General features: G+C 45.9%; 1 protein-coding gene and 1 non-coding gene across 2 annotated transcripts; both read right to left on the bottom strand.

The window, feature by feature from the left end:
- Nucleotides 1–4196: 4196 nt before the first annotated feature.
- BDB00DRAFT_t91 lies at nucleotides 4197–4268 on the bottom strand. The gene has a single exon. It is a non-coding gene; the product is annotated as a tRNA-Asp (tRNA).
- A 105-nt stretch (nucleotides 4269–4373) lies between these two features.
- Nucleotides 4374–4652, bottom strand: BDB00DRAFT_841522 (uncharacterized protein; the record flags this gene model as incomplete). Its single annotated transcript, XM_053124837.1, is given in 2 exon segments — nucleotides 4374–4602; nucleotides 4621–4652. Coding segments are annotated over 2 exon segments (261 nt in total), but the record flags the coding sequence as incomplete, so codon positions are not given.
- Nucleotides 4653–12837: the final 8185 nt, after the last annotated feature.

The following is a 12837-nucleotide window of genomic DNA, read 5'->3' as shown; positions in this document are numbered from 1 at the left end:
CCGGTGGCATCAGGTACGGCGCGAGCGATGGTCCAGTTCGTGGCATAGTCAACAGCAACGAGCAGCCAGCGATTGCCATTGACAGTGGTAGGTAACTCACCCACAAAATCCAAATGCCATCGGGAAAAAACAGGTGGGACTTCCAGTGGCTTCATGGGTGCATGATGGACATTTCGGTCGGCATTAGCAGCAAGTTGGCATTGTTGACAAGAAGCTAACCATTCTTGAATATCGGCACGCATATCCGGCCACCACCATCGTTTCCGCATCAAGTCGTACACTGTTGTTCTCCCCGCATGCCCAAACGATTTGTGAAACTGTTCAACCAAGTTGGCACGGCGAGCAAAAAGTACGTAGCGCACTTCTTGGACAGATTCACCGACCTTGACCTTGCGGTAGACCTGGCCGTTCCATGTTACAAACTTGTCCTGATGTTTATCCAGTAGATCCTTGTACATAGGTGGCCGCTTGTCTTCGGAAACAGCATAGAATTTTGGCCAGTCAGATTCCTGTACCGCCTTGACTGCATAGAGAAACTCGGGTTCCAAACTTGGTTCTTTGGTGACACACGCAGGGCCATCCCGTCTGGAGAGCAGATCCGGAACATGGTTGTCTTTGCCGGGCTTGTACTGGATATCCGGGTCGTATAGTTCCATCTCGGCAATCCATCGAGTCAGGCGTGGCGTGGGTTTAAGCTTGGACTGGAAGTACTTGAGTGGATGATGATCGGAATACACAGTGTATCGACGGCCCTCGATAAAACAACGCCAAGTCCGCAAGGCATGGAGGATGCTCAGCATCTCACGTTCTTGGGCCGGATACGAACGCTCTGCCGAAGAAAGCTTCTTGGATTCGAAAGCCAGAGGATGGAGGAGACCATCGGATCCTTCTTGTAGCAACACGGCACCAACACCAAAGTCAGAGGCATCCGTTTCGATGATATACGGCTTGTCCGGATTTGGAGGCATCAAGATGGGCGCGTCACACATGCGGGCTTTGATGAGGTCAAAAGCCTCCTGGCACTCAGGAGTCCACGCAATCGCCCTTTTCTTTGCTCCTGTTCCTTTTGTTAAATCGGTCAATGCTGCTGCCATGGCGCTGAACCCACGAATGAAGCGACGATAATGCGATGCCAAACCGACAAACTGCCGAACTTCTTGAACATTGGTTGGCACCGGCCAGTCTTGAATCGCGTGTACCTTTTTCTTTGACGGACGTATTCCTTGAGCAGACACTTGATAACCCACGAATTCCAGTTCGGTCTTGTTGAATTCGCACTTTTTCAGGTTGGCCACCAACTTCGCTTGTCGCAACTTATGAAGCACACGCCGTACGTCCTGTAGATGTGCTTCCTCGTCGTCGCTCTTGCTGAAAATGAGGAGATCGTCCAAGTACACGAGACAACACGTATCGAGACAATCGCCGAGCGCTTCATTCATCATGGCTTGAAAAACCGGTGGCGAGTTGCGAAGGCCGAACGGCAAAACTTTCCAGCAGAACTGGCCATACCGGGTGTTGAAGGCTGTCTTGTCCTCATCCTCAGAGCGGATGCGCACCTGGTGGTAGCCGCTTTTCAGATCGATACTTGTGAAACGGCGAGCATTGGCTAAGCTTTCGAGACACTCATCAATGCGTGGTAACGGGTGTGTGTTACGACGAGTCAGGCGGTTGACGGCATAGTAATCGACGCACATGCGCATGGAACCATCCTTCTTGCACACAAACAAGACTGGTGCGCCCCAGGGTGAAGAGCTGGGCCGAATGAGTCGCAAGTCGAGCAGCTCCTTCAATTGCCTTCGCAATTCATCCAACTCGAGCGGACTCATTTTGTATGGTGGTCGAGATACAGGTTCGGTGTCACCAGTGTCAATGACGTGCTGTACACCGCGGTCTGGAGGTAACCCGGGCAGTTGCTCACGGAATACGTCGCCAAATTCGCCTACCAGCAGCGTCTTGAACGGATCGTTGGCTGTCGGCTAGCCTTCAACATGGTCGGTACGGACGTAGCAAACGAAGACATCGTCAATCCCCTTGCTACGTTCCAGACGTTGAACTTGGCGGTCGGAGATCAGGTACGAGAGCTCAGGGACTTGACGGGTGTGATGAGGGCGGAGGACATAAGTATGAGCACCTTTACTAATTTTCCATGTGTCTTGGTCCCAATCTGGTACTGGCTGAACGGTCTTGAGCCAATCCCGGCCTAGGATAACATCAAACTTGGTGTCGAGAACATAAGCATCTGTCTGATGTTTGTAACCTTGGGCGTTCAACGACAGTGTTGCTTGACTTGATATTGACAGCACATGACCACCGGCAGTTTCGACCTCACGACCCGACACCAAACGAGCGGGCAGACCAGCAGCGACTCTTGGCGCCACGTACGAACCAGTAGCACCAGAATCAATCAGTACTTCCACAGCACGACCATTGCACACCATTGAGTACAGGGGTAAATCAGTTTCTTTTATTGACAGCAAAGAATTGAAATATTGGCTATCTTCCTGCAGTGTGCGCTGGAGCAACTGTGCATCCGCACCACGGTCCTCAGAAAGATCGATCAGGTCGGCCTCAGGAACATCCATAGGCTCCGTTCGGACAACGTTAAGGGATGGAAATGGGCGCGTAGGGACTCCCTTTAATCCCGACGCGCTTGGCCTTTTCCCTGGCCTGGATAACGACCCTGCTGTTGGCGATTGCGGCGAGGAGATGGGCAGTTGCGAGACACATGACCCCAGCCGCCACAATTGTAACAATCTTTCTCAGCATCATTGCTACGTTGTGGCTTTTGCTGTCTCCAGTTGGATCCACCGCGACCAGATCCGCGCCACTGTTCTAGTCCTCTTGAGCGGATGGCATCCAAGTCCATGGGCGCCACACCTGACGAGCGGAGGTATTCAGGCACGAGCTGAGGTTGGTGGGCAAATTGGTGTTGTTGTGGTTGGTGTTGTATAACCAGGTAGCCTTGCACCTCGTGCATGATTGCTTGGCTGGTCTGTTGTGCACCCTCAACGGCAAGCGCCAGTTTCATAGCTTCATCCGTAGATGCTGGGAAACGAGTCAACACCTGCATGTGTACGGTTGGATGGAGGCCACGTTGGAAACGGTCGAGCGCCTCTTCATCGGACATGGACGGTACTGACGCCCACGCTGCTTGGAATTGCGAGACATAAAGTGCCACTGTCCCTGTTTGTGCTACCGCCGCCAATCGGTCTCGACCCAGTTGAGGAGCGTTAGGTGGATTAAAAGTCGCCAGCAGCCGTTTTCTGAATTCACGCCATTCGTCAATCGTCACCCGCGCCTCTTGTTGCCGCCACCACGTTTCGGCTTTGCCACGCAACAATGTCACCGCATAGCTGACCCATTCGTGTTCATCCAGCTTGGCCATCGTCAAGTATCGTTCCACAGCCGAAACCCAGTTCAAGGCAGCATCCAAACTTCGGTCACTATGGTACGTGTCGGGTTCACGTATGCGAGCGCGGAAAATGGGAGCCGAGTTGTCTTTCTCCAACAACTTATGGATTGCTTGCAGCAAGATGGTTTGTTGTTCTTGGTTCATTTTAAGTTGCGGCGTTTCAAAGGTAAGTTCTTGTCGTGTGGTAGGTTCTTCTATATCCAACAATGGTTCTTGACTTGTTCGAAATTCTTGGAAACCGGGGGCGTTCTTGTATTTATCTGGTGGGTAAAGTTTCTTGTCCATAAAACCGTTCTTCCGCTACCAATTGTCGAAGTCTTTTTGGCGGATCAATACCGTAGCCAATAGAAGAGAGATAACAAAAGAATAAAGAAGAATAAGAGCTGACTTGAAAGATGATCCTTTATTGTATATACTGAGGAAGGGTATTTATATGTTTTGTCCAAGGTAATACGAAAATGATGAATACTACGATGAATGCAAGATATAGTGGATAATGTATATAAGGTCGGCTGCGCGACAGAAGAAGATAGAAAGAATAGCTGTAGCTAATGTTGGACAGTGGATTGAGCTCTAGCGAGTGAATGGAAGAATTAGGAAGAAGTAGCTATAGAATAACGGCGAAGGGATGATTGAGTTACAATATGAAGGAACAGAAACAGGTAGAAGAAATGGCTATGAAATACGTCAAAAAGGGAGCGGGAAAAATCCAAAAAGGAAACGGTGTGTCACCGTCAAATCTTGCTACGACATATATATAATCAATATAATAATGAGAAAAGCACTCTCGGACCGGGAATTGAACCCGGGTCTCCCGCGTGACAGGCGGGGATACTGACCACTATACTATCCGAGAGAGACATCTGTCTAGCATTGCGCGCGGTTGGAAGCCACCTCCTTTCATACTTTTTATCACAGCGGGAAAAGTGGTGTATAAGTAGGGATCTGTATCAGAACCGTAGAACCGGAACCGAACCGGTTCTGTATACATAGAACCGAAGAACCGAGAGGCAGAAGATTGCAATCAGCGATTTTGGTAATTAGTATAAAGTAGGCTATAATGGAAGTTACGAACAATGTTATTCCAAAAAGACTACGAAGTAGTGTATTTGCAGGCCATACTTTATTGAAAAACTTAGCAAAACCTGCAAAAGCAGAAGGGAGTGAAAAATAGTAAAGAAGAGAAGAGAAAAAAATAAAAAACACTTCTTCTGACAGCAGCTTGCTTTCTCCACCCATGACGCACATCATTACTTGTTCCTCTACTTTGCTACCTACAATGCATTTTTCTCCATGACGTACTACTTTACTAGATTTATTATAGCTTCTCGATCAGTTTTATCAAGTTTGTGTATTCCGTTTGAGATTGTGCATTCTGGGGCTCATAACAGAATTATCTTACCCATTCACCCTTTGCCTTTTATGAGACACTATACACTATACATACGTAGAGACACAGCAGCTGTATGTACTGCCAGTTGTGGTTCAATTCCTCCAATGTTACGATAACATATTGTACTAGTAATACTAAGTCGCTCTAAGCGTGTTTCTAATCTCATCCTACCATTACAGAAGCAAGCTTGGATCGCACTTTGTTGGTTACTCTGCATGCAATGCTTCAGCAACACAATCGCCATACACAAACGTTTCGTACAGCAGCTGAACGTCTACGTGAAACACCTGCTGTAAACCTGAATATTCGTATCTCGGGGGATCAACGCCGTGGTAGACAATATGCAGCCCCTACTGCTGATGAAATTACTGTTCTTATTGTTGACAATCCAGGCGAAGAACCTGCATACCGCGATGTTGTTTTGTTTCGTGATGATGGCAGAATGGAGAGCATAAATGAGACGAACAGTCTATACGACCCTCTTCATTATGTTTTCATGTTTCCGAACGGGGAGACTGGATGGAGTGAAGGAATCTCCCTTCGTGGTCATCAGCATGTGCCAGCCGAGCCAGGCGAGCAATGCCATGGTCGTCAAGGAACTGTTTCCGTCCGTCAATTTTATGCCCATCGAATCCAAGAACGCGATGCATCTCTATTGCATTTATATGAGCGGCTCTGGCATTAGTTCATCGTCGATATGTATGCGAAGATTGAGCATCGACGTATGCACTATTATCGAACCAACCAGAGACAATTGCGCGTTGAGCTGTATAACGGAATGGCTAATGCATTTCAGCAAGATGTGGGAGATGATAATACCGAACTAGCCCAGAACTTGGGACGCCGTGTTATTCTTCCTTCTTCTCACACTGGCAGCCCACGGTAGGTTATTAGTATCAAACAGCATAAGTTCAGTAGGGGTTTATGTAGGATCTAGAGCGATTGAGTGTGAAGTCAGTAAACATCGCAGATTGCTTATTCAATATTTTCATGAAAAAAAGGTATATGCAACAACTTTATCAGGATGCAATAGCGATCGTCCGCTATTTCGGAAAACCGGACCTTTTCATTACCGTAACATGTAATCCTGAGTGGCCTGAAATCAGGGAAGCTCTGGCTCCTAACGGTCAGCAGCCATCTGATCGCCCTGATTTGGTTGCCCGTGTTTTTTCAGAAAAGCTTAAAGTCATTATGGCAGATCTCAAAGATCGACATGTTCTCGGAAATGTTCTTGCGTGGGTTCAAGTTGTTGGTTTCCAGAAACGCGGCCTTCCCCATGCACACATTATTTTGATATTGCATGAAGATTCGAAAAAACGCACCGTTGGAGACGTCGATGATATTGTTTCGGCTGAAATCCCGGATCCACACCGTTATCCACAGGCATATGCCACAGTTACCCGCAACATGATTCACACACCCTGTGGTCCTCAACTTAATTCGCGTGCTCGATGCATGACTAATGGCTCATGCTCAAAAAGATACCCAAAAGCTTTCGCCAATGAAACTCGCTTCGATGAAAACGGCAACTTGACCTATCGTCGCAGAAACATGCTAGATCGCACGATCGAAAAAACAATCAATGGTACAACTTACCAAGTCCACAATCAGTGGGTTGTTCCGTATAATCTCTACCTCACTACTAAGTACAACGCCCATATAAACGTCGAAATATGCGCAAGTAACAAGGCTGTAAAGTATTTATATTAATACGTTTACAAAGGTTCCGACCGCGCTCAAGTCGCTATAGGCGCTCAAAACACTACAACACAAGCCGCACAATCCTCACAATCCGCACAATCCGCTCCAGAGGTCTACGACGAGATCCAAGCTTACCTCAATGTTCGCTATGTTTCTGCAGCAGAGAGTTACTGGCGTATCTATGAAAAGGATATGCAAGATCACTTCCCTGCTGTCAAGCGCTTGGATATCCATTTGCCTTCAGAGGAGCCAGTGTACTTTGATGCAGACGCGAATGTTAGAGATCTGCAACGTTCGGCACGCAACAGAAGTTCTACATTGACAGATTGGTTTGCTTTAAACCGACGTGATCCCGATGCTCGCCAGTACCTTTATGTCGACATATATTCAGCATATACACATAATAGACAACGCGGGTGGTATCGTCGTGGGAGAGCGCACAATCGTGGTATTGCCCCAGTATCCCGCATGTACTTTGTACAGCCACGGGACTTGGAAAAGTATAGCTTGCGCCTATTGTTGTTGCATGTTCGCGGTGCTACCAGTTTTGAAGACATACGTACCTTTGAAGGAACACAATACCCTACTTTCAAAGCTGCAGCGCAAGCCCGTGGCTTACTACAAGATGACGATGAGTGGGACAGATGCTTTGCTGAGGCTGCTGAAGTCACTACATCAGCATCAAGGCTTCGTGACCTATTCGCCGTTATCCTTGCGTTCTGTGATATTGTTTCGCCTGGCGAGCTGTGGATTAGGTATATCGATGCAATTGCTGCCGACTTCCTCGAGCATCGTCGCCGCCAAGTACAGCTTGAATCCGGTCAACAGCACGTCGAGCTTTTGGATGACGATGTTGCAGCAGCACATTTACGCGCACTAGAGGAATTAGCATCTATGCTACCTCAGTATGGGCGCTCATTGATCGAATTCGCGGACATGCCACAGCTACCAATGTTAGAACAGGAGAATCGCCAGCACGCTTACGATAGACTTTTGGCTCAAGAAACACGATATAATCGCGTTCAGCTCCGTGATGTCGTAAGGCGTGCAGAAGATGACTTTAACGAGGCACAAACATACAATTCCCTTATTCCGGCCCGGAAATAAGAGTTAGGTGTTCCCCCCCACAATTTTTTTAGGATTTGAAGGTCAGCTACTGGAGGCACTGTGCTAGGCAGCAATGCAGTATTTCAGAGAGGGAAAATTCAAAGTACTTATTCTGCCCCAAATTTAACTTTGAAAGTCAGTTGGGAGAGAGTGTAAAGACAGTTGAAAAAAAACATTAAAGTGTACTTGTCATCTTGTTTCATAAGAGAATTGTATATTTCAACCATATAAAAGGTAAGTAAAGAGAGAACGGGAGAGGCAAGATCTTAGTACTACAATAAGAAAAACAAAAATGGAGGTGAAAAAGGAAGTTGTAAAGAAGTAATAATAACAAACCAAGCTTATTTCTTATATGAAAAGTGGTTTGTTTTTTACCTCTATTTTTGTTTCTCCTCTTGTAGTAGTAAGATCTTGCCCCTCCCATTCTCTCTTTACTTACCTTTCATATGGTTGAAATATACAATTCTCTTATGAAACAAGATGACAAGTACACTTTAATGTTTTTTTTCAACTGTCTTTACACTCTCTCCCAACTGACTTTCAAAGTTAAATTTGGGGCAGAATAAGTACTTTGAATTTTCCCTCTCTGAAATACTGCATTGCTGCCTAGCACAGTGCCTCCAGTGGCTGACCTTCCAATCCTAAAAAAATTGTGGGGGGGAACACCTAACTCTTATTTCCGGGCCGGAATAAGGGAATTGCTACTGATCACGAGTTTTCTTTGTAAACGGCCCTAGAGGTACTGGCAAGTCGCAGCTTTTCAAGAACCTTTTGAGTCACGTGCGCTCTCAAGACCAGATTGCATTACCAGTCGCCTCATCTGGCATTGCTGCAATTTTGCTTCCGGGAGGCCGAACTGCTCACAGTCGCTTCAAAATTCCTTTGAATGCTGATGAAACAACCAGCTGCAATTTGCATCTTGGTGGATCGCACGCCCATCTCATCGAGAGAGCTTCTCTCATTATTTGGGATGAGGCTGTTATGTGCAGCAAACATAATTTCGAGGCAGTCGATAGATCCCTCAAAGATATCATGGGTGCCGTCGATCCACGTTTACAGCATGTCCCTTTCGGTGGAATAGTTGTCGTTCTTGGTGGTGACTTTCGTCAAGTGCTTCCTGTCGTGAAAAAAGGAACCCGATCAGAAATTGTTGCAGAATGTGTGAGCTCAGCTTCTTTTTGGTCTGATGTCGAAGTGTTGCATTTGACAGAAAACATGCGCGTGCGAAATTACGATTCAGGTGCTGCAACGTTTGCCGATACCCTTCTGGCAATTGGCGATGGACGATCGCCTTATGCCAGCAATTTTGAAATTCCGAGGGAATGGTGCATTGACACAAGCAATACCATGGCATTGATTGATACTATTTACCCTACTATCCGAAATCCCGATCTACAACCACACGAATTCGCCAGCCGAGCCATTTTGGCTGCAAAAAACGTAAATGTCGATGCCATCAATGACGCTGCCTTCTCTGTTTTTCCTGGTGACGCCCGCGAATACAGCTCCAATGATCGAATCATTGACGCTGATGATCTAGAAGCAGCAGCAGCGAATTATCCCATCGAATTTTTACAAAGTTTGGCAGCCAGTGGAGTTCCTCCTCACCTGCTGCAACTCAAGGTTGGTATGCCAGTAGTGTTGTTACACAATCTCAATCCAGATGCAGGATTATGCAACGGTACCAAGCTGTTCGTAATGCGACTTTTGGATTAGTGTATTGCAGTAAAAAGGATCGACGAAGGCCATGAAGGGGAGGAGCATTATCTCCCGCGGATCAATATGTGCACAACTGAGGGTGACTACCCATTCATACTCTGTCGAAGACAATTTCCCGTTCGTCCAGCTTTTGCCATGACTATCCACAAGGCGCAGGGACAAACACTCACTCATGTGGGTGTCTTTCTTCAAGAAAGTGTCTTTGCTCATAGTCAGTTGTATGTTGCTCTTTCGCGCGCAACCAACCTAAATACTCTACGCATTGCAGTCGATATGTCAGCATCAGTAAACAGCACTAATCCATCTACAGAAAATATCGTTTACACTGAAGTACTACTACATCCACCAAGTCCACAAACAACAACAACAGAACCCATCCAATCAGCCACAGCTGCTGCCACAACCATCACATCACCAACTACCTTTACTACTACTACATCCACTACTACTCCTGCTTAGATTCGTTTTTCCTTTCTAATATTTTTTCCTTTTTCTCTATCTCTTTGCCATAGATTTCCTTTTTACAAAACATACAACACAAAATTTCTTTTCACGTCTTTTACTCTGCCATGATGCCATAAGAGATAAGTATTCACGTGGCGCAGATCTTCTTTTTTAGTATTTGTAAGTCACTAACGAGTAACTCGCTCATGCACCACAATGCCTTTACCGAAACACACCATCTCTCATCTTCACCTCCAGACACATCAACAATGCATGCCTATTTCTCTATATTGGCGACGCCCCATGCTGGATCGGATTCCCACAATATGGCATAACATTGAGCTGTGCACGCCATATCATATAATATGTCACATTCTGTTCCAGCACGAAGTTAAAATTTTACGAATAAGAAGCGATGGTGGACGTTTAAAGGTACATGAAGAATAGGAAAAAATGTTGACCATTGGGTGGATAGTTCCTGGACTGCAGATGTCCCGTTTTTCTCAAAAAATACTCTTTAAAATGATAGATTGTATAATAGGGTTTAGTGTTAATAGTGAGTGCAGCGAACGAGTTTGGGGTTAGAGGTAGGCGAAGCAGTAAGTTAGGCTCGCGAAGCGAGCTTTGGTTAAGGTTTAGAAGGGGGTGTGGGGGGGAACCCCCAGGAAACATCCAATCCATTGAATGACCCGGAGCGCAGCGAAGGGGCTCATTCAGCCGAGCGAAGCGAGGCAGGTGGATGTTGATAAAAAATAAAGAGCGATGACAGATATACAAAGAAGACAAAAAAAGAGGTTCTATAAGTGTTATATAAGTGCGAAGGATGCTGTTGTATGGGATGTGTGGACATTGTAATTATTGACGTTGCATAGTAGAGCGTCTGGTGTGATTGTACTGTCCCATAATGTCTTCATGGAAAAGAGCTAATTCCCTTAAACACTGTGTATATTGTTCAGCCACTTCTGGTGGTATTGTAGAGAGCTGAAATATGCTGTTTCAGTCATGATGCATTGATGTTAAGGTTTGGGCAATATATTGCAGATTGTCGCGAAGGTCGTCAACAATATCTACTGTTTCTTCAACAGCTACGTTCTCAACGGCTTCAGCAATTTGCAACTCACCTTGCTGGTTAGGAATCGTATGCGGAATCCGCTCAAGTGCTCTAGTCTGCTCTGTTTCAAAACCAAGCATCATATCTGTGAATCACTCAACAAATACAAGTGCTTGCAAGGAGCTTGTCTATGCATAAAATCTTCACAGGTACAAGATAAAATAAGCTTATCAACATTGACAGCTATCATGTGTACCTCTGTTGCTTGAGACTGAAAAGAGTTCACTTCCCAAGTGCCTATCATTGGAGTACTGATATGTTCCCCCTCAGGATTGCGGATCATTGTTGCAATAGCATCAACAGGTACTAGAGATGCAGTATATCGGCGCAGTGATAGTTGATTTTCGATAAGACCCATACGACCGTTGTTCCCCAAGACTCGTTCGCGTTCGCATTTAAAGTAAAACTCGACTTCGCGCGTAAGAACATAAAATAAGCGGTCAAGTCATTTGTTGCAGATATACTTGAGATAGACAGTTTTTAGCTAGTTATGCCATGATTCGATAAAATAGTTGGTCGTCATAAATCTGTTGTTAGGATGGACGTACGCCATTGACCAACGCTGGATAATGTTCTCGTGCAAATAATGCCGTTCCAAATAATCCTGGAATTCCTCTTGCTCATAGTACTTCTCCTGAAATTCCTAGATGGCATGGTACAGATCATCAATATCCTGTTCGTGCAGCATTGCTTTCAATGCAGTCATCATTTCGTTACGATACTCCTTTAGGTCATCAGCTGTCTTCGATGCATCCAAGCGAACTTTGGATTTCAGGTTGCGGTTCCATGCTTAGATGACATGAAACGCGCAGTAATGGATGGCTGCCGAGGGGAATTGGGATTGGATGGCATTAACTTCGGGAATGCTGCAATCAATGGTCATCATCTCAATCACCATGCCACAGGTACTGTGAAGAAATTGTAACTATCGAGTGATTAGACCACCAGAGTGATCATTCGTGAACATATAAGCAATGGGATAGCCAGTTCCTGTGTGAGGATCGCGTGTTACAATGGTATACATAGTATCAGCAAGACGACTTGTGATACTATGGGTAGCATCCATACAAACGGACGTTGATTTTTGGAGCTGGGCAAGCTGCATTTGGGATAGGAACCCGAAAGAGTAAGTGTCGATGGAGGTGGTGTATTCGGATGTATTGCTATTGTATATAATATAGTTCTCACTAGCAAGGCGTTGATCCAGCCAGACTTTTGCTGACAGCATATCATTTGGGTTGAACTGGTAAAGGTCAGTTTTCAACTATATTAAAATGTTCTAGTAATGTAAGATTACTAGATTTATGTGCTTAAAAAGTACATCAGTCTGTTGACATACCTTCAACATCATGTTATATACATCCTCATAATTCACACGTCGTTGCCTAGTACTGTACGCAACTTGGGGTTCTTGCTGTGTTGACGAGCTCGCACCAGTATTGTTTCGTGCCTCGTCTACAGTGTCAAGTTGTCGCAAGATGAACATATAGATATCCCTGCAATTTCTTCCGTCCTGCAGCTGCCGGGTGATGCTGTTGACTGTTAAGGACGTCAACGGAAGAGTGAGCACGTCATCACGATCTCCAGGGACGTGATCGACGTGAGGACTTGCCATTTCGATCTCACACGTGGTTGGAAGAGCGCGCCAAATGGTGACCTTCAACTTGCTAGTACAGCTACACTTCTTACTATCCTTCTGGGCAAGTCGTATATTACGCTTTGGGGTATAGCTGCTGAAACGATGACAATAGAAAGTCTCGCTATAAAGGACTCTGGTGCCATTCACAGTCTTGCGTTTGTGGACCCATTTGTAGCCACACAATTCCGAAATGCAATCCTTGAAGATTTGCCATTGAGTAGCAGAAACGCGCACGACTTCGTTGGGAGCGAGTGCAAGTACACCAGGTACAGTCGAGTATGAGAGAGCGTAACGAATGTTGTCAAGGGTAG

This window comes from Zychaea mexicana, assembly GCF_025766255.1.
Source record: "Zychaea mexicana strain RSA 1403 chromosome Unknown BDB00scaffold_82, whole genome shotgun sequence".
Lineage (NCBI taxonomy): Eukaryota > Fungi > Mucoromycota > Mucoromycetes > Mucorales > Lichtheimiaceae > Zychaea > Zychaea mexicana.
This window is presented reverse-complemented; position numbering and strand designations above follow the sequence as displayed.